General features: G+C 38.4%; 2 protein-coding genes across 2 annotated transcripts; both read right to left on the bottom strand.

Moving 5' to 3' along the window:
• Positions 1–5,035: 5,035 nt before the first annotated feature.
• LOC139941792 (ficolin-2-like) lies at positions 5,036–6,022 on the bottom strand. The gene has a single exon (XM_071938413.1). It carries the CDS (start codon positions 6,020–6,022, stop codon positions 5,036–5,038), a length of 987 nt encoding a protein of 328 aa, XP_071794514.1.
• Positions 6,023–14,323: 8,301 nt separating this feature from the next.
• Positions 14,324–15,193, bottom strand: LOC139941791 (ryncolin-1-like). Its single transcript, XM_071938412.1, has one exon. It carries the CDS (start codon positions 15,191–15,193, stop codon positions 14,324–14,326), a length of 870 nt encoding a protein of 289 aa, XP_071794513.1.
• Positions 15,194–20,996: the final 5,803 nt, after the last annotated feature.

Raw genomic sequence — 20,996 nt, 5'->3', positions numbered from 1 at the left:
AATTTTTGACACCCATAAATGACCGACCGTGTTAGTTCGCAAGGTAAAAAGAAAACCACGCAATTTCGAGGCAAATGTGTGTGGATCATTGTGTTCTACTTTATAGTAGGCCAGCCAAGGTGTGAAATTACACTTTGGACGGCATAGTTTGTTAATGGCTGGCATCCATGCTAGATGTATGAACCATGGGCTCGGGAAGACGATTAGGGTGGATGCCCAGCTTGATTTTGAATTTTAAGGCCATTTTGGGGTCAAAAGGTCAAAAAAGGTCAAAAATAAGTATTTTCAAAATTTGTGTCAAATTTAATCACATTTGATAGATCTATCCATAAAATGTATTTTTAACTTTATGTTGATACTACAAACCTATGTAATTAACGTATAAACTTTGACCATGTACACAAATGTATAGCAAAACGGAGTGTAAAAGTGTAATTATCTTGAAAAGGGTACATTTTGAGTACACCAATTGTTTCTGCACTTCCCATCCTCATTGGTGCATATATTGGTTTCAAACAACTTTTTTTGAAAGGTAAATATACCCAGGCAGTTTTTGAGAAAAAAAACGATTCAAATACCACCTTCATATCATGTGGGGTCTTAACGACTAATTTTAAGGTCAAAATTTCAAGTAAGGCAACAAAATTGCATTTTTGAAATTTTCACAAAGTTTGACCCCAAGTGATAGATCTATCCATAAAATGTATTTATAAGTTAATGTTGATATGACAAACGTATGTAATTAACGAATAAACTTTGACCTTGTACACAAACGCATAGCAAAGCATAACGTAAAAGTGTGATTATCTGGAAAAGTGTACATTTTGAGTATACCAGCATTTTTTGCACTCCCCATCTCAATGGTGCATATATATGTTTCAAACAACTTTTTTTGGAAAGGTAAATGTGCCCAGGCAGTTTTTGAAAAAAGAAATTCAAATACCACCTTCATGTAAGGTCATATTGAGGTCAAAAACTGCCAAAAATGTCAAAATTTTATTTTATTTTATTTTATTTTTTCGCCAAATTTTACCCTAGGCGGCAGATCTATCCTTCAAACTTATTTTCATCATCATAGTGACACTCCAAGTCTGTGAAATTAAGGGTTAATATTTTGTTTTGTACACAAACTTGTAGGAAAATTAAATCTTAAGGGGCGATTTTCTCTTAAAGTTCATATCCTGAGCATACCAAAATGTTTGTTTGCACACCCTATAGATCCCAGCACTGCATAATAACAGTCTTAACAAACCTTTTTTGAAAGGTAAATATACCAAGGCAGTTTTTAGTTTAAAAAATTCATTTTACACCTTCCGCATTGGTAAATTGGAACAAGAAATGCGTATGCTGATTCATGCAATTAGTTTGATATAGTAGTTGATAGTTTGACGTGCTCAACAACAGCATGTCTGATATCAAAGTTATTTTTACTCCCAATCTTTCCAAGTACATGTACGCAGTTAAATACTCAACAAAGTTGAACATTCTTTTTGCAGTAAAATGTTGTTTTATCCTAGTTAGGCCTATACATTGTAGCTACGATGGGGGTATGGGGTATCGTGCAGTGATACATTGTATACTTTCTTATCTGGAGTGTCATTATTCAAAACTAACTCCAGAGCTACATGTAACCAGGCACACCAAAACCACTACAGCTTGACATACTTTTATGTCAAGTTTCGTTGATGAAAGAATTCTCACTACTCTTCAGGCAGTAGCAGACAGCAATGACCCTCCCATCACTTTGATCAATCACTTTGTGGACATAACACAGGTCAGAAACATACCATCATCACAGTTGCCCGGCCACTATACACAGCAGGAAGAAATGAAGTTAAACGGGCAAGTCCAAAGTTTGAGATTTGAATTTTTTTCAAGGGAAGGACTACGTCTACTTCAACTTTCTGAAGGATTGCCAACACATGGAAAGTACCTTTTGTTTCATTTTACCACATAAGAAAGTTTGACACGATTTTTTTTAATGCCTTGGTATATTGACCTTTCAAAAATAAGTTTTCAAACAATTATATGCATTGCTGGGATAGGAAGTGCAAAACACTGTATAATGCTCAAGATACGCACTTTTTGAGAAAATTGCAATTTAACCCTGTAGTCCCTGCACCGCCCGAGTTTGCTGAAAACTTCTATTTCAAGATTCTTGCAGTTAATTACTGGAATCGTAGTTCAAATTTTAAAAGATAGCCACAGCTTACCTTTTATGCACAATTGGAACCTTGATATTTGTATAAAAGTACAAGTTCGCATGAGAACAATAAATGTCTCTCGTTAAACGGCTACGGTAATTTTTATGGCGAATATTCGTTTGTAAGGATAAAATGGACACAATAGCTTTTCAAGGCTTTTATCTGACTCAATTATTATACTGATTAAATGCGAAGGCGTGAGTTTTCGACAATATTATCATGAATGATGAATAAATACAGTTTCCTTTGTGTTTACTAATGAGTGTTTTGTTGGGGTAAGAGCTAAATTATGTCATCATCATTAGCTTCATTAGCTTAATAATGACTATCGAGGATTCTTTTGACGTTCCTTTTTTTCTACAAACACAAGCTAGCAAGGTTTCCTCCTACCACATACAGTATATCGATAGGCGGCTGGGCGGTCCAGTGGCTAAATGGTTAAGATTAAATTTTTCTATACGTTTGTGTACAAAACAAAGGATTAACTCATAATTTCACAGACTTGGCATGTGAATTTGATGATAAAACTATATTTTTTTGATAGATCTGCCGCCTGGGGTAAAATTTGGCGAAAAGATAAAAAAAACAAATTTTTTTGACATTTTTGGCTCTTTTTGACCTCTATATGACCTTACATGAAGGTGGTATGTGAATTTTTTTTTTCAAAAACTGCCTGAGTATATTCACCTTTCAAAAAAAATTTGTTTGAAACATATATATGCACCATTGAGATGGGGAGTGCAAAAAATGCTGGTATACTCAAAATGTACACTTTTCAAGATAGTCACGCTTTTACGTTTTGCTTTGCTATACGTTTGTGTACAAGGTCAAAGTTTATACGTTAATTACATACGTTTGTCATATTCCCATTAACTTATAAATACATTTTATGGATAGATCTATCACTTGGGGTCAAACTTTGTGAAAATTTCAAAAATGCAAAATGTTTGCCTTATTTGAAATTTTGACCTTAAAATGAGTCGTTAAGACCCCATGTGAAGGTGGTATTTGAATTTTTTTTCTCAAAAACTGCCTGGGTGTATTTGCCTTTCCAAAAAAAAGTTGTTTGAAACTAATATATGCACCAATGAGGATGGGGAGTGCAAAAACAATTGGTGTACTCACAATGTACCCTTTTCAAGATAATCACACTTTTACACTTCGTTTTGCTATACATTTGTGTACAAGGTCAAAGTTAATACGTTAATTACATAGATTTGTAGTATCAACATAATGTTAAAAATACATTTTATGGATAGATCTATCAAATGTGATTAAATTTGACACAAATTTTGAAAATATTGATTTTTGACCTTTTTTTGACTTTTTGACCCCAAAATGTCCTTAAAATTCAAAATCAGCCTGGGCATCCACCCTAATCGTCTTCCCGAGCCAATGATCCATACATCTAGCATGGATGCCAGCCATTAACAAACTATGCCGTTTTTTTTTTTTAGAGCACTTTTTAAAGTCACCTGGAAGTGGTATTTTTTCAAAATAAAGCTTTTGTCACTAATAGATGTGTTTTGATGGGTGGAATGTGAATAAACAGTTAACTAAGGTTTTAAAAAATCAGTTCTTATGTTATTTACAAATTTAAGAGTAGACCCCGACCCGAGAGGGCGCTGTTCGTGACGTCAATTGAGGCAGACTTTGCCTGTAATGCGTAGAGTAAACACAATTGCAAAGTACATGTACGGACCAAGTCGTGAGTTTGTACGTTTCAAAAAAAAATAAAAAATGTTTTTTTCCGGCAATGCCGACCAGGTGTATTGCTGCTGAATGCAGAAAAACACTTTTTGAAATGTACCAACTCACGACTTGGACGTACATGTTCTTTGCACGTGTGTTTACTATACGCATTGCAGGCAAAGTCTGCCTCGATTGACGTCACAAAAGGGGTAGGCGGAGTCAGCCCCCAAACAACTTTATATATATTTAAACATATAAATCGTGACAAACAATTACTAAAAAAAATTGTTTTATTGTTCGTAAGCATATACTCTTATGTTTGAAAGAAAAAAAAATCTATTTCCAGGTGACTTTAAAACAATTATCAATTCTCGTTGTCGAGAATTACATATTTATTTTAAACACATGTCACGAAACGGCGAAACGTGCGGAAACAAGGGTGGGTTTTCCCCGTTATTTTATTCCGACTCCGATGACCGATTGAGCCTAAATTTTCACAGGTTTGTTATTTTTGTTTATAAGTTGTGATACACGAAGTGTGGGCCTTTGGCAATACTGTTTACCGAAAGTGTCCAATGGCTTTAAAGGTCAGCAAGTTATTTTTATTTTTGATATTACATAAAATATAGTTCACACGATTCACGTGCCCTTGAAGTATTTCCCGCACTATTCACAGATACGATTTTTACATATGAAGGAATCCTACCTTGAATAGGGTTCCACTGGGCAGAGCCATCCACAGAAGCGATATCAACATCTGAGAGCGCTCAAGGATTCACACCAATACAGTTGTGATTTTGTTGTTATTCAAGATACATAGTCACAGTATTTAGTTCATTTCTCGTATCTTCATGCTGCATTTCTTCAGTGAATAGTAATTTCCTTTCCAGAATTCCCATTGCAGGCCTTGGTTGCTATGGACATCTTGATTATTGTAGAACTTTCTCACAATGTTTTATACTATCAACCTCTCCCCATTACTCATTACCAAGTAAGGTTTTATGCTAATAATTATTTTGAGTAACTAACAAAGTGTACACTGCCTTTAAAGTAGGGTGAAGCGATATACCTGAGAGCGCGCCAGAATTCAAACCAACACATGTTTTGTAGTGTTATTCACGATACATTTGTATATAGTCTTAGTTTATTTCTCGTATCTTCATGCTGCAATTCTTCAGTGAATAGTTATCTCCTTTCCATGTTTCCCATTGCAGGCCTTGGTTGTGCTCAACAGTTGGATTATTGTAGTACTCACCGGTGAGGTTTGATGTATGGCACATTTCATACCACCAGGCGCATACGGTCTGCTGTGCACAGTTCATACTGCCCCCATTGTTGCAATCCTTTGTTGTATAGGGTTGTCCAATGTGTTCATCAAGGGAATCACCAATATCTGTTTTACCTGTTGATTTGTACGCGGCGTTCAGGGTATACTTATCACCTGTTATTTTGAAGTCAGAATAATCGACCCAAACAGCTTCCCCATCCCAATCTTCCATATTGATCCTGAGCTCCCATGTTCCTTGGGGAGAGGCTTCGGTCAGAGCGCGCAGGTTATCATTCCCAAGCCAGAACTCGCCCTTCAGGTCTCCAAACCCTCTCTGATAGTCAGCCCAATTAAGATAGAAATCCACGCTTCCGTCCTGCCGCCTCTGAAACACGATCCAGCCTCCGTCGTTTCCCTCCATGTCGCAGTAGACTTCTAAGCCCTCAGTCAGATTGCTAGGAAAGATGGTGTAGACACCGCTGGAAATATTGCCTCCAGCAGCATGCAGAAGCTCCTTACAAGAAGCAAACTCTGGTAAGAGAGTTGTGCCTCTGTCTTCGTCATAGTAGAAGCTTCGTTGGTTGTAAGTGAAGCTTCCAGGGAACTGGGTCTTTGTAGCAGAATTCAACTCACACCGTTTCTCGCTGTCAAAGTAGTTGATAGAGACACAACGAGGATCTATCATACAGTCTCTCACACATGTCACAGATGACACGGCCTTTGTGCTGCTGAGAACAAAACCTTGCAGAGCCCGATATTTTGCACCAAAAAAATCAGTTGTTGGTTGAAAGGAGCAAAAATTCTGATTGGATAAAGTAATAAACACTACACAGAATGAGAACAAAGCTTTGCTATCCATCTCGTCTTTCTTCCAATTCAAATAGTGTTTGGATTTAAGTTCCTTTGCGTATTATAGGGAGATGTAAGTTGTAAACTGCTTATTATACCATCCACTAACGTGTGAATACGAAGAGCGGTTAAAATTACCGACACGTTTCGTCCACGGCACGCAGGCTTCTAAGCTTTGTGATGAAGCTGCAAAAAAACCCAAAGCTGATAAAATTAGAAACCAATTAAACTCGGCCAATTAAACCTGTCGAACTACAGACTCTTTTTTAGGCATTGGCTTTGAGATTATTGTAATTAAGTTGCCATTGTTAAAATCCCACGACAGCTTTGTTCCTTATAAAAAACTAATTTCACTTGGTATCGTTTTATGGCGCGTTGGTAATCAACCCATTTTACGCTCGGTGCACATGATGATTATTTCCCCCAGTAAATGGCCCATTTATTTCATTCATTGCAAACCAACCTGAACGCACCAAGCTAAGTCAGTAGTCACAAGACCCATCTCTGCTGTAGACTTGACTCAAGTCCTAATCCCGTGCCATCCCCAGAAAACTACTGTTCTGTGATGCTCTGCATTCCAAAACCTGTTCCGCATGCGGGACAGGGACTTGACGATGTCGCAGTCGCCTGGTATGTAAATGTATTCACTTATGAATATGTATCATTGTTATGTGTACGTTTTGACCAATCAAACGCACCCAAAAAGAAGACTAGTTCATTTGTCACTTGTTGGTTAAGTACTTAGTTGATGATTGAAATACATTTTTTAATAACTAATTAATTATAAAAAAGAAGGCACTAAATGTTCATTTGAATTTAAGTAATACGTTGTAACATACATTGGGGTCGGTATTGTTTGCAAATTAATTTGAATTTTGGGAAGTGCAATAAAATGACTTATGACACCGACACCCCTTGCCTGCTAATGAGTTTACCCGCCCCACGTGCGTGCCGCGTATAGACGCGTGCCTTACAACCATAGATAAAGAATTATTCTATTCTATATCTATGCTTACTACAACGTCTACTACTGTGATGTCACAGAGTATAATGAATATTTTACCGGCAGGGCAGCGCTTCCACGCTCCCATTGGTTTTGTACATCTCCCCATTTGGGGAGATTTTCCAACAACAACGTGCAGAGTAAGAAACGACTTCGCAAGTCCCATTCTTGGGACCACATTTTGACGGCGAGCGCGCACTGTACTGTTACGGGGTTGTTTCATAGTAAGTTGAGGTAATAGCTAGGGACCTCTCACACGAGAATGTGACTTGAATCAAGTCTATCTCTGCTGCTGCAGGTTTGTTCCCATTAGAAGCACTAGAGTACCAGTGTACAAGAACACTCAGGTCATGATTGGATCATACCCCCACCCTATGGCAACGAGTCAAGTATAGGCCTACGTGAAGTGAAAGCTAGTAAATGTATCTCTGTTAAAGGCAGTGGACACTGTTGATAATTACTCAAAATAATTGTTGGCATAAAAAATTATTTGGTAACGAGTAATGGAGAGCTGTTGATAGTATAAACATTGTGAGAAACGGCTCCCTCTTAAGTAACGTAGTTTTCGAAAAAGAAGTAATTTTCCACGAATTTGATTTCGAGACCTCAGAGTTAGATTTTGAGGTCTCAAAATCAAGCATCTGAAAGCACATTACTTCGTGTGACAAGAGTATTTTTTTCTTTAATTATTATCTCGCAACTTTGACGACCAATTGAGCTCAAATTTTCACAGGTTTGATATTTTATGCATAATAATGTTGAGATACACCAAGTGAGTAGACTGGTCTTTGACAATAGTGTCCACTGTCCTGTGTCTTTAAACACCAAATACTGCCGCCAACGTCTATAAAACGAGATTATTGTCTTTTCGAACTAATGGCCTTATCAACCAGGATTCAGGCATCGGCTCATCATCACTCTGCGCACATTATGAAGCTGCTTTATTTGAACCCCAGTTTGAATAAAATCAAACGTTTCAAAAGTAAAAGCCCTGACTCAATGGCGGATGTGGCTGTTGCTAAGGTCAGCCTATACTCAACGCATAACGTGGTGATTTAGCCAGAGTCACAGCCACAAATGCGGAAGCGGCTGTGAGCTGTCTGATTGGAAACGACCGGGGCCCAATTTCATAAAGCCTGTAAGCATATAAACGTGCTTAGCACAACATCATTGTTGCTTAGCATAAACTGGTTACCAGCCAACATTTTTACATTGTTGCAACTGGTGCCCCAATAATTTTGGGGGCTGCGAAGAAATGCTAAGCGTTTTTTCTGCTCATTAGCTTTATGAAATTAAACCCTGCTGCTTCAGCACGAAATAACAAATTTCTGCTTAGCAGATAAAGTTGGATACCAGTCACAGATTGTACACGTGACATGGCTGTTTGGCTGCTGTAACCAAATTCTGGTAAGCATAATTACGTTGTGCTTAGCTTCCTGTTGTGCTTTTATAAGCAGCTCCATGAAATTGGGTCCAGTAGTGGAACAGAAAGGGATGAGGGAATCGTGCGATAAACTTACAGGCGTGGAATTTGGCACACAGTCAGAATGGGCATTTTGCTATATATGCAGTCTTGTGGAATAAAGAAAACAAAGGATACACAGATGTTTAGGTTTCCTGATCAACTGACTCATTTATTTTTTAATAATTTCAAGGAAATTTATGTTTTTGAAACGAAATGATCATGTCAAAGGTTACGATTTTCGATATAAATTAACCGCACATGTAAATTATTCATACTGTAAGCAATTTGCTATTTATTTAGTGATTTTCCGTATTCAACAGTATTGTGTTTGTTTTTAAAATTTGCAGGATTAAACCAACACAAATACATTTGTGATTAAGTTGTTTGCCAAATAAAAGAAAGCAAAACTCCTAGAACAAAGTGAGTCGCAAAGTGTGATCCAGACGGTCACGAAACTGTTGAGTATTCCTGGTTTTGTTTTCCTCTTTTTTAATTATTTGCTGCTGTTGTTGTTGGTTGCTGTTGTTGGTATTGTTGTTGTTGCTGCTGACGTTGTTGTTGTTGCTGTTGTTGATGTTTTTGATGTTGTTGTTGTTGTTGTTGTTAGTGTTATTGTTGTTGTTTTTGATGTTGACGTTTGTTGTTAATGTTTGTTGTTGTTGTTGTTGTTGTTGTTGTTGTTGTTGTTGTTGTTGTTGCTGCTGTTGTTGTTTGTACAATTTTTGGTGTATCAGGGCAACCAATTTTTTCAACTTTAAAATAACACAGTACGCGCCACACCAAAATATTTACTTATACAAGCTTTGTTGTTCAACAGCGTATGTATTATCTAATAAAACACATTGAGCCCGTGTTTTAACTTGCGGATACGGCTTCGGCTACGACTTACGGCTACGGCTGGTTCGCCAAGCCATTATGCGTTAAAGTGAAGGTTATCAATAACAATACCATAAGTAAAGTCGTAGCTAAAGCTGTAGCCGCCAGTTTATACAATAAAGCCTAATGCAAATTCTATAAAGTACAGAATTACAACCCACTGTTTACATGCATAATGTGCGGAGCCACAAGCCTTGATGTTAATTATGAACAACTAAAACCATAGTGTAATAACATGGTGTTTCAAAGATTCAGTTTAAATCAAAAGCGTTCCTTTTTCGTTAAAAAATACACAAATTGTGACAAATTTACTCCTTTTGCTAATTATGTATCTGTTGTTCATAATGTAACATGACGGGTTGTGCTTGAGCATGTCAACTACCTTTTCACATTGTGTATTGTGATTACATCATCAAAACAATAAACGAAAACTACATGTGATTTTAGCAATAAATTTACATGAGAACAAAATCACGTCGTCACTGTAAAACCAGTGGAATTTATAACTTAATAAAAACTCCCAGGTCAGAATTAACCGGAAGTCCGGGTCACAGGGCATGGCCCATTCGCTGACCCCGGAAACTGGTTTAAAAAAAGTGGACTCGAATTCTGCGTCAGTTTGAAAGATTTGATAATTTTGACACATACTCCGGTCATACTGACCTAGAAAGGGTCACTACTTTTGACCCGGATATCTGACCCTGAGTTTTTAGAGAGACGGAATAAGTTTTTATTGATTTCGAATTTTAAACATTTATGAACTTTACTTTTCTACACATCTGTAATACCATGGAGTGTTGTTTTTTTCTTTTAAAAGTGCGAGGTTTAAAACATTGTTAATCCAATTAAAACTATAAACAAACTTCCTAAACACTGTCAGCAACTCCAAACCACGTTATAATAAAGTTAAACAATTACAAACCGAGTCGTTTTCGAACTTATGTTTTCTCCTATCAGGGCACACAATGACAATGGTCTGCTTTAATCTCATTGTTGTTCAGATTGTTTTATTATTGGTCTTTCGCTTGGTTTTCTTGATTATACAATTTTCCATTCTTGTCTGATGATTTTTTATTGCCAAACCAAATTTAAGTCAAATAAATTTAATTTCAATGTGCAACATTTTTAAATTTAGGGGAGTAACTTTTTACCATTCCACCTATTTTGTTACAACAATTTTTGTGTTGTAAATGAAATGCAAAATTGTTGTAAATCAACACTCTGAACAGGGAGTTTTTAGAGTGAACCAGCTGTTGGTTTTGTAAGGTTTTAGAAACAGTCTCATGAATAGTTAACTTCAATTCAGAGGGAGATATCTTGTTCACAAAAATGGTTCTAGTATGTACATCACAATAAGAAAGCTTTCCAATCCTGTGTATTTGACTATACCGTGCGAATGTAACATCTAAATCAATAAGCAGTAAACAATTTACTACCGAACAACTTGGGCCAAAATTACTCTAGAGTTGCAGTCAACGGAAATCCATGCCAAGTATACTTCAAATTAGCGAGAAATCTGACATTATGCTAATAGGTATCACGCGGCATTTTAGCCAGTAGCATTTATTCTGCGCTGAGCAGATATTATTCTTGGCAGCCCTCAAAAAATACTATTTCCGGCCCCTATAATGTCGTGATATTTTGATGTAAACCAACGTTACTTCAAACTTATTTAAACATTAATTATTACCAAGTGAATGTTTTTAAAGAGAAACTTTAGAAAGTTTGTCTCGTATTATCTGTTGTTCGTAAAAACCTTAGTAAACTCACTTAGGCCTACACATGGCTGGGAACATTTAATGTAATTTAACAATAATGTCACCATCAAATCAATAATTGTGATATCTGTAATGAATTTACATAAAAAACGCGTCACTCTACAACAGTAGGCATACAACTCGATTTTTTCCCCAATTTTTAATATATATTTTTTTCTTTCCTTTTTAATAAAAAAACCAAGATTTACCTGCACTTAGCAGATATTTTTCTAGGCACCTCTCCTTAAAATTGCCACACATCACAAGAACGCAAAATATATAATCTTCATTACAAAGCAAACACATTACAAACAAGGCTGATCAAAATTACATACACATCAGTTGTTGAAAAAATCAAAACCATTAAGGGCAAATAATCAAACAAAAGTCTGTCGTCATAAAAAGTGACACAAAATTCCAACAAACCGCTTTCCGCTATTTTTCAAGATGTGTTGTATTTAATCATTGGATGTTCCTCCGTAATATTATAACGCAGGAACAGCAGTGGACAACGTCAAGAGCCATAGAGCTATACGCGCAGTGTGTGTTGATGGGGGAATTGACCGCGAGTGTATTAAGTATAGTCTGGTTCCACGCATAGATTTTCGTTGCGTCTTTGTAGTAACGAGATGGGAATCGGATCATTTCAAATAAGGTTCGAAACCGCGGCTTCGGCTCCAGATTCGGCTCTGGCTAGCTTGGCCCCGCGGTTGAAATGACAATTATTGCGTGTGCTTTGCGTGCGTGCTCAGGGCTTTAGACGAGAGAAAGAAGCCTGAAGCCGAATCCAAGACCAAAGCCGTTGATTCGAAAAGGGCCAAAATTGCAACGTGAAAACCTTGCACCGCCGCGATAGGGGCGGGGAGGAAAGCGACTATTTCAAGCCCCCAAATGTCGTGATATTTGCATGTAAATCAACACTATTTCAAACTAATTTATAAATTAATTACCAAGTGATTGTTTTAAAGAAAGACTATAATAGAAATTTACTCTACTATTATCTGTTTGTCGCAATTAATTGACTTGGTAAACTCACTTACACATGGCTGGGAACATTTACATTATAAGTAGGCCTAATGACATAATCATTATGACAGTATTATAATATATATATATTTTTTTTCCTTTTCATTGTTATACTTTTTTTTCTTTTCTTTTCTTTTTTAAAGCAAAACAACCAACAAAACCCGGCCAACACAAAACCCACAAAAAACACACCACAAAGTATGAATACAAATATTTGTTCTAAATTTCGAAATGATCGAGGACAAAACTAAATTCAAAACTTTGGTACCATAAAGGTATAATGCTAAAATCACAACAACTTCACAAAGAGCCCTAAGGCTAAACATAATTTATTCACAGTAGTATTGATACAAATACCTCATTCCCAAGTACGTAAAGTCATTGTGTTTTGAAATTCGTATGCTCATCCAAAACTTATTATTGAACATTTTTGGGTTTTTTCTTGGTAATGAAACAAAGGAACCCAAAAAGGATCCTTATTGCAATGTAACCAGTGGGCCTAACCTGTGTACCTTGAGGCACATAGCTGTGGATGATGATTTCATAAATTGTGTGAAACCTCTTTTTTAAACTCTCATTCTAAAAATAAATGCGCAATAACATTTGTATAGAGAAAATCCAATTTCACTTTGCTCAATGATATTATGACCAAACCACGCATCTGGTTGCTAATGGTAACTAGACTCAAGAGCTTCAGTCCAAAATGGCGCAATGAGCAATAACAATTGGAGGATGATCCATTTTTGCCATAGGGGTGTGGTGAACTATTCTGGTCATTGGTTAACAAAGAAAAACTGTCTACAATAACTTTCTTTGGATGATTGTTTTCTATAAGAAAATAACGAGGACGAACGCAATGAAACCTCATGCTATTAAAAATCAATAAGCCCTAAGGCTGCCTAAAACGCAGACAATTCTGAACTGTACTTACAACACAATAATTAAATGCATCAACTAATAATGCAACACCCATACGCATTGTGGGTGATCTCGCCGAATTTCTGTGCTAGCCGTGTAAGCTTAGAATGCCTAGTAACGCGGAGTACGCACGCGCAGAAGTCAAAATTCGCCGCTAACCCGTAAAATACGCTTGCCGTAAGCACAAAATTCCCTGCTTTCGTAAGCGCCGATTTTATGCTTACGGTAAGCAGAGCCATGAAATTGGGCCCAGGTTAGTTCGTGACGTACGAAGCGCATTCGCGCTGAAATAAAAGTGCGAACGACTCTAGTCGTTTTCTATAGCGACCGTTTGTGAAAAAGATCGCCGTGAACCAGAGCTTCATGCCGTGAACACATAAAAAGTCCATACTCACTTCTTTTCAGATATCAATTTAAGAATAACTGGACCTCTCTGTCTGCAGCACACTGTGATATGACAAATTGCTATTGGTAACCAACGATGCGACCAACCTCGACCAGCCTCGAGTGGATGGTCGCGAATAGTCGACTAGACTGGTCCAACTATCGTTGACTAACGCGGGTTCGATCAGAGTAATTCGAACTATGGTTCACTATGGTCGTTGATCGAACTGGCTCTTTTTGGAACAATTTTTCTCCACAGGTAATGAAACAGACTCCTTACAATGACGTCACACTCTCAAAAAGCATTATGAAGGGGGTATGTTGTGAACTCTATACTGTATACACGCGCATTTGTGCAACCACAAGCCAGCTTTTAGCGTGACAACAAAAGCTTATAACGTTATATACGCTCAAATTTATTATTATGTCAATTAAACTCTGTAAAACTTGTGTGGTTGGTCTTAACAGATTCGTTGGATTTGTTTTGATTTAAAGGTCAGCAAGTTATTTTTATTTTTGATATTACATAAAATATAGTTCACATGATTCACGTTCGCTTGAAGTATTTCCCGCACTATTCACAGATACGATTTTTACATATGAAGGAATCCTACCTTGAATAGGGTTTCACTGGGCAGAGCCATCCACAGAAGCGATATCAACATCTGAGAGCGCTCAAGGATTCAAACCAAAACAGTTTGATTTTATTGTTATTCAAGATACATAGTCACAGTCTTAGTTTATTTCTCGTATCTTCATGCTGCATTTCTTCAGTGAAAAGTTATTTCCTTTCCAGGTTACCCATTGCAGGCCTTGGTTAAAATCAACACGCTGGTTATCGTAGTAGTAACCGTTGAGGTTTGAATCATGACACGTGTCGTATCACCAGGCACCTTTGTTCTTCTGTGCACAGTTAAGGTCATCCTTATTATCATTGTCACGGTCCTTTGTTGTAAAGGGTTTCCCAGTATGTCTACGAAGGGAATCACCAACTATTGCTTCACTGATTGATTTGTACGCAGCGTGCAAAGTATACTTTTCACCTGTTATTTTGAAGTCAGAATATACGACCCAAACAGCTTCCCCTTCCCAATCTTCAATTTTGATCATGAGCTCCCATGTTCCTTGGGGAGAGGCTTCGGTCAGAGCGCGCAGGTTATCATTCCCCAGCCAGAACTCGCCCTTCAGGTCTCCAAACCCTCTCTGATAGTCGGCCCAATTAAGATAGAAATCCACGCTTCCGTCCTGCCGCCTCTGAAACACGATCCAGCCTCCGTCGTTTCCCTCCATGTCGCAGTAGACTTCCAAGCCCTCACTCAGACTGCTAGGAAAGATGGTGTAGACACCGCTGGAAATATTGCCTCCAGCAGCTTGCAGAAGCTCCTTACAACAAGCGAACTCTGATCTTAAGAGAGTTGTGCCTCTGTCTTCGTCACAGTAGAAGCTTCGTTGGTTGTAAGTGAAGCTTCCAGGGAACTGGGTCTTTGTAGCGGAATTCAACTCACACCGTTTCTCGCTGTCAAAGTAGTTGATGGAGACACAGCGAGGATCTATCATACAGTCTCTCACACATGTCACAGATGACACGGCCTTTGTGCTGTTGAAAACGTAACCTTGCAGAACCCATCGTTTTGCAACAACAAAATCAGTTGTCGCTAGAAAGGAGCAAGAATTCAGGCTCAAAACTTCCACAGTTGAGAAAGCAAGGAAAACTAAACTTGCACATAATGGGAAAACGGATTTGCTCTTCATGTCGTGTTGTTTATTACTCTTTTTTTTCTTCTTCTTTTTTTCTGGGTCTCCCCCCAGTTGTGCATCAAATTAAGCCAATCAAAGAAATAGCTTTTGCAAACTGCTCAACAACCAACAAAAAGCTTGCGATACACTAATGGGGAAAAGGCTTCACTGCATGATGAACGCACCTAAGTATATTACGCCTATAGCCTCGAACTACATGACAAAGATCGAAACAGAAAAATATACATGTTGGCCTATACCAACAAACCTCAGCCAATCAGTTAGGGACATATAAAACGTAGTGCATACCTTCTAAAATGAATATGGGATGCATTTTATTTTAAGGGCAGTTCCATTTTTTCCGGTTTCGTCTTGTGAAATGGGACAGTCCAGATTTCACCCCGTGGATAAATTCTGGTTTATTGTACACCTACTCAATATTATGCATCCAAAATGTGTAATAACTAAATACAGTTGCTAATTTTCAATCAATTTTGCTAAAGAAAATGCTACTCTAACGAAAAACAAAACCGGTGAATTTTGAATGTAGCTGCGATGTGCATTAATGTGTTTCACCAGGGGTTGGGGTGGGTGCGGAGATTTTGTTTGATCCTGGTTTCCACAAACAAAATCGAGTCTGTATCTTTCAAATTTGTTGTTGCATAATTCACCAGGGGTTGGGGTGGGTGCGGAGTTTTTGTTTGATCCTGGTTTCCACAAACAAAATCGAGTCTGTATCTTTCAAATTATAGTTCTCTCTGTGTTGAAGTGTGATCGAGGCTAGAAAGCGGACTGTATTTGGTATCATGGGAATCCATATCCTTTAACAGCAAGGGAACACGACAATAAATGGCGGCATCATCAATGCCCAATATGAAAAAAGTCACATATTATTATGTGATTCAATTTTTTTTTAAGGAATGAAAGCAATGCACCCTCGGTAGTGCTTTGAACTGTAGCAAGTGTCCAATTTCATGGACAAAATTATGGTAAACATTAACTTTCTACTGAAGCAAAACCACGCAGGATACCAGTCATGCATTTTACATTTGAAATAGTATACTTTCGCTGCACCTTTCTCTGATAATTTGGTTGTGCTTAGTACCTTTTGTGATTAAGCAGCTCTATGAAATTGGGCCGTGATGATTTCACAAGCCTTTTGAAATAATCTCCTTTCAAAAAAGGACATAAAATGATATAACCATCCCTTGACGCAAATAAATTTGACCGACTTTTTCTCCCCAATATTGCGCACAATAAAACCCAACTTTAGAATAAAAAGTCATGTATATCTTAAACGCACTGTACATAAGCGCTTTACGGGTAGGCATTTAGGAACGTTACAGAATTGGTAAGAAGAAACATTCGTGACGATCACAGATTTACATAAAACTTACACGGTATAATGATGATGATGGTAGAAAACATCCCTTGAATTATTTCTGTCTGAAATGTCATATTATTTGATGCGAAATAAATTTTCTAAATTCGCATTTGGAGTTCAACGCTCAGGGAGCGTTTTATTAATTTTTGTTTTTGCATCAATGTCATGCAAAACGTGTAATCAGTTTTTCACTATCTCGTGACCCAGATGGCCGATCGTTCTCAAACTTCTTCAGGTTTGTCAGTTTATGTGTATGGTGCTTACACTTTCAGCAACTGTTTTGTTGGCAAAACCAATTCCCTAATGTCCCCTTAACTCATTTTGGGAACTGGCTAAGTAAATCATTGCTGATGAGACCTTACTGCATGAATTCTTTAATAAAAATGTTTTACACAACTGAAAAACATAGAGGTTCCACCCAGCAAACAGACTCCTTGTACAGAAGAATAAACCACAAGTACTGGCGACCACAACCCGCTCGATAAAACTTGAGGTAAAAATAGTATATTAACCACGGACCGCATATGGTTGCCAATGGAAACTTGAACTCAAAGGAGGCTAAGAAGAAAAAAAATCAATTATTTACGCTAACTGCACATTGCGCGTGCACACAAAACCACTGGTTGGCGAAATGAGGGAACCACGCGCCTTTTTCTCTACATGTGACACGCTGTGATAAGGTTCATTAAACAATATCGTTGTGCAAGGGGGAAATTTTATAAATATAATCTATTATACATTTTACCTTTTGATACTGTGGAAATAAATTAACTTTAAACCTTGAACCTTAAGAGTTACACAACCTATGGAACTAAAAGACCCCATGCATTGGCCGCCATTGGTGTTGAAACGTGTTTTCGCGTGAGAGGCTTTCATTGGCTGAGAGTTGCATGTTTATGATGGTCGACCCCGATCTGCTATACCCGGTACGTTCGAATAGCTTGTATGTCATTCCGGGCTCACCCGGTACAGTCCCACGTGCCCTGCTTGTGGAACGGGTCACTTGGGGCTGGCCCGAGGTGCATGACCACGAGAGGGTGAGTGATCGTTCGATAGAGCTCTTGTCAGGGGTTCACCCGAACGAGCACCGCGAGGTCGACACAGGGAATTCGGAAGCTAATCGCACGCACCCAGTGTTTTTCATCAGCAAGTTCGGGTGGCGATTAGACTTGATTAGACTGAGTATAGACTAACCAGAAACAATAGGGCAAAGGGAGTTTGACATCGATCCATGCTCTGGAGCATGATCGACTCACCATTCGAGAGCTACGTCACGGTTCTGGTCAAATCTAGTCGCTCACCCATCTCGCTGAAAGATGGTGGCCAATGACGTCATGTATGTAAGTCCATATATCACAGAAAAAAATAAAACGAAATCTGCACACTCGGGGTTGTTTCTGAAATTTCGGAAACGATCTAGGTATTGTATCCGTTATTGTAGGTCCCCTAACCTTCAAATTTTAGTGCTTATTGTGACAGAAAAACGGTGTTAACGCATGTTAGCAAGACCGTTCACCATGGATTTGCATTATGACATCTTTCATTTTCCATGCAGTATATAAGCACCGGAAAGTTAGCATGCCTTTTCGTCGTGTCATTGTGGTTAGCAGCGCTATGAAATGGAAATCTTTAGCACAAATTCGGCCGTTTAAGCAGCTCCATGAAATTTGGACCATCTTCATGGCTCTGCTTACCGCCGAATTCTGCGTTTCCATTCGCCGCTTTCGATGCACGCGCCGAATTTTATGTGTAGCGAAGAATGCCGAATAAAAGTGGAGTACGCACACACCCAAGCAAACACACTCAAAAATGTTAAGCTGTTAAATAATGCATGACGTAAGCGCATACTTTCCTGTTTCCGTAAGCGCCGATTCTTTGCTTAGGGTATAAGCAGAGCCTTGAAATTGGGCCATGTGGATCGCGCTCTTGTGTGCAGTAACTTGACATAAAATAATTTGCAGTATTTTTAGTAAGTTTCCTATAGGCGTGTCATTTCTACTGACGAAGGAGTCCTACCTTCAAAAGACACTGGACACTATTGGTAATTGTCAAAGACAAGTCTTCTCAACTGTATCTCAACCTATGCATAAAATAACAAACCTGTTAAAATTTGAGCTCAATTGGACATCGAAGTTGCGAGATAATAATGAAAGAAAAACACCCTTGTTACACGTAAGAGTGTGCTTTCAGATGCTTCATTTCGAGACCTCAAATTCTAAACTTGAGGTCTCGAAATCAAATTCGTGAAAAATTAATTCTTTCTCGAAAACTACGTCACTTCAGAGGGAGCCGTTTCTGACAATATTTTCCCGATTACTCATTACCAAGTAAGGTTTTATGCTAATAATTATTTTGAGTAATTACCGATTATAGTGTCCACTGCCTTTATGTAGGGATTCAGTTGGCAGAGCCATCCACAGAAGCGATATCAACATCTGAGAGTGCGCCAGGATTTAAACCAACAAAGATTGTGTAGTGTTTCTCACGATACATAATCGCATGGTCTTAGTTTATTTCTCGTATCTTCATGCTGCAATTCTTCAGTGAATAGTTATCTCCTTTCCATGTTTCCCATTGCAGGCCTTGGTTGTGCTCAACAGTTGGATTAATGTAGTACTCACCGTTGAGGTTTGATGTATGGCACGCTCCGTACCACCAGGCGCCAACGTATTTCAGTGCACAGTTAGTGCTTTCAATAATATCATTGTCACGGTCCTTGGTTGAAAAGGGTTTCCCAATGTGTACATCAAGGGAGTCGCCAACTTTTGTTTCACTGATTGATTTGTACGCGGCGTTCAAAGTATACTTATCACCTGTTATTTTGAAGTCAGAATAATCGACCCAAACAGCTTCCCCTTCCCAATCTTCAATTTTGATCCTGAGCTCCCATGTTCCTTGGGGAGAGGCTTCGGTCAGAGCGCGCAGGTTATCATTCCCCAGCCAGAACTCACCCTTCAGGTCTCCAAACCCTCTCTGATAGTCAGCCCAATTAAGATAGAAATCCACGCTTCCGTCCTGCCGCCTCTGAAACACGATCCAGCCTCCGTCGTTTCCCTCCATGTCGCAGTAGACTTCTAAGCCCGCAGTCAGATTGCTAGGAAAGATGGTGTAGACACCGCTGGAAATATTGCCTCCAGCAGCTTGCAGAAGCTCCTTACAAGAAGCAAACTCTGATATTAAGAGACTCGTGCCTCTGTCTTCGTCATAGTAGAAGCTTCCTTGGTTGTAAGTGAAGCTTCCAGGGAACTGGGTCTTTGTAGCGGAATTCAACTCACACCGTTTCTCGCTGTCAAAGTAGTTGATAGAGACACAGCGAGGATCTATCATACAGTCTCTCACACATGTCACAGATGACACGGCCTTTGTGCTGTTGAGAACGAAACCTTGCAGAACCCAATATTTTGCACCAACAAATTCACTTGTTGGTTGAAAGAAGCAAGTAGTCTGGCTAAAAACTTTCAGGTTGCTGGCGTAAGCAATAAATACTAGACTTACACAGAATGAGAAAACAGATTTGCTGTCCATCTCGCCTCGCTATACCAATTCCGAATTTAAGTTATACTTCGGCCAGTTGTGTGTTCAAATGAAGCAATGAAAGAAACAGCTGTGCAACAATCAAAATCAAAGTAAATTGCGGCCTAAATTAATAAGAACAATGGCTTCACGTGAAAACGCCTCAGCGAACACACCCAGAATTGAACAGTTTTTGGGCTTTGCGTGTTTAGACGAAAAAGACAGAGCTGTATGAAACTGCTTTGCCGTAGCGTGTGTGGTATGAATGCGAAGAATGGTAAACGGCCTGTAAACGTTTCGACCATGGATGGCAGAGGCTTCAAGGGTAATCCTTGAAGCCTCGTGAGGACAAATTAATCTGAAATTTACAATGCCATTTATATGAACGGATTTTGCAATCACTAATTAGAGGGTCTGTGACGTCATGATCAAAGCAGGCACGTGAAGTCTTACCCAGTTACTGCGCATGACATGCACGCGCTCTCCTTGGGAAAGTGCGCATGAGGGGAATCAATATAAATCAATAGACCCTGTAGATATAGAGGAAATAATTATAAATGATGGACCCATAATAAATAGATAAAGAATATTATACTGTATCTATATACAAGGGGTCACATAACTGTTTTTAAAGATATTAAGTTACGACGATAAAGGGTACTTGCAATAAAGGGTTGTACAGTTTAGGGTACATACATTATTGAATTTGAGGCTTTTAAATTGCGTCATGATGATTTTCATTGAACTTTGAGATTTTAACATTACTTTGGGGGTCAAGTTCGAGCCAGAAGTCCCTCATTAAAGCTTAAACTACAACTGGTCTGAGATCTGTATCTCAACACGCGCGACCTACCTCCATAAATAAATAAATAACATTAAAGGAACACGTTGCCTTGGATCGGTCAAGTTGGTCTTTGAAAA

Source organism: Asterias amurensis, chromosome 9 (assembly GCF_032118995.1).
Source record: "Asterias amurensis chromosome 9, ASM3211899v1".
NCBI lineage: Eukaryota > Metazoa > Echinodermata > Asteroidea > Forcipulatida > Asteriidae > Asterias > Asterias amurensis.
This window is presented reverse-complemented; position numbering and strand designations above follow the sequence as displayed.

Excerpts from the sequence above, each read along its gene's own strand:
- LOC139941792 (XM_071938413.1), bottom strand. The coding sequence starts at position 6,022 with ATGGATAGCAAAGCTTTGTTCTCATTCTGTGTAGTGTTTATTACTTTA.
- LOC139941791 (XM_071938412.1), bottom strand. The coding sequence starts at position 15,193 with ATGAAGAGCAAATCCGTTTTCCCATTATGTGCAAGTTTAGTTTTCCTT.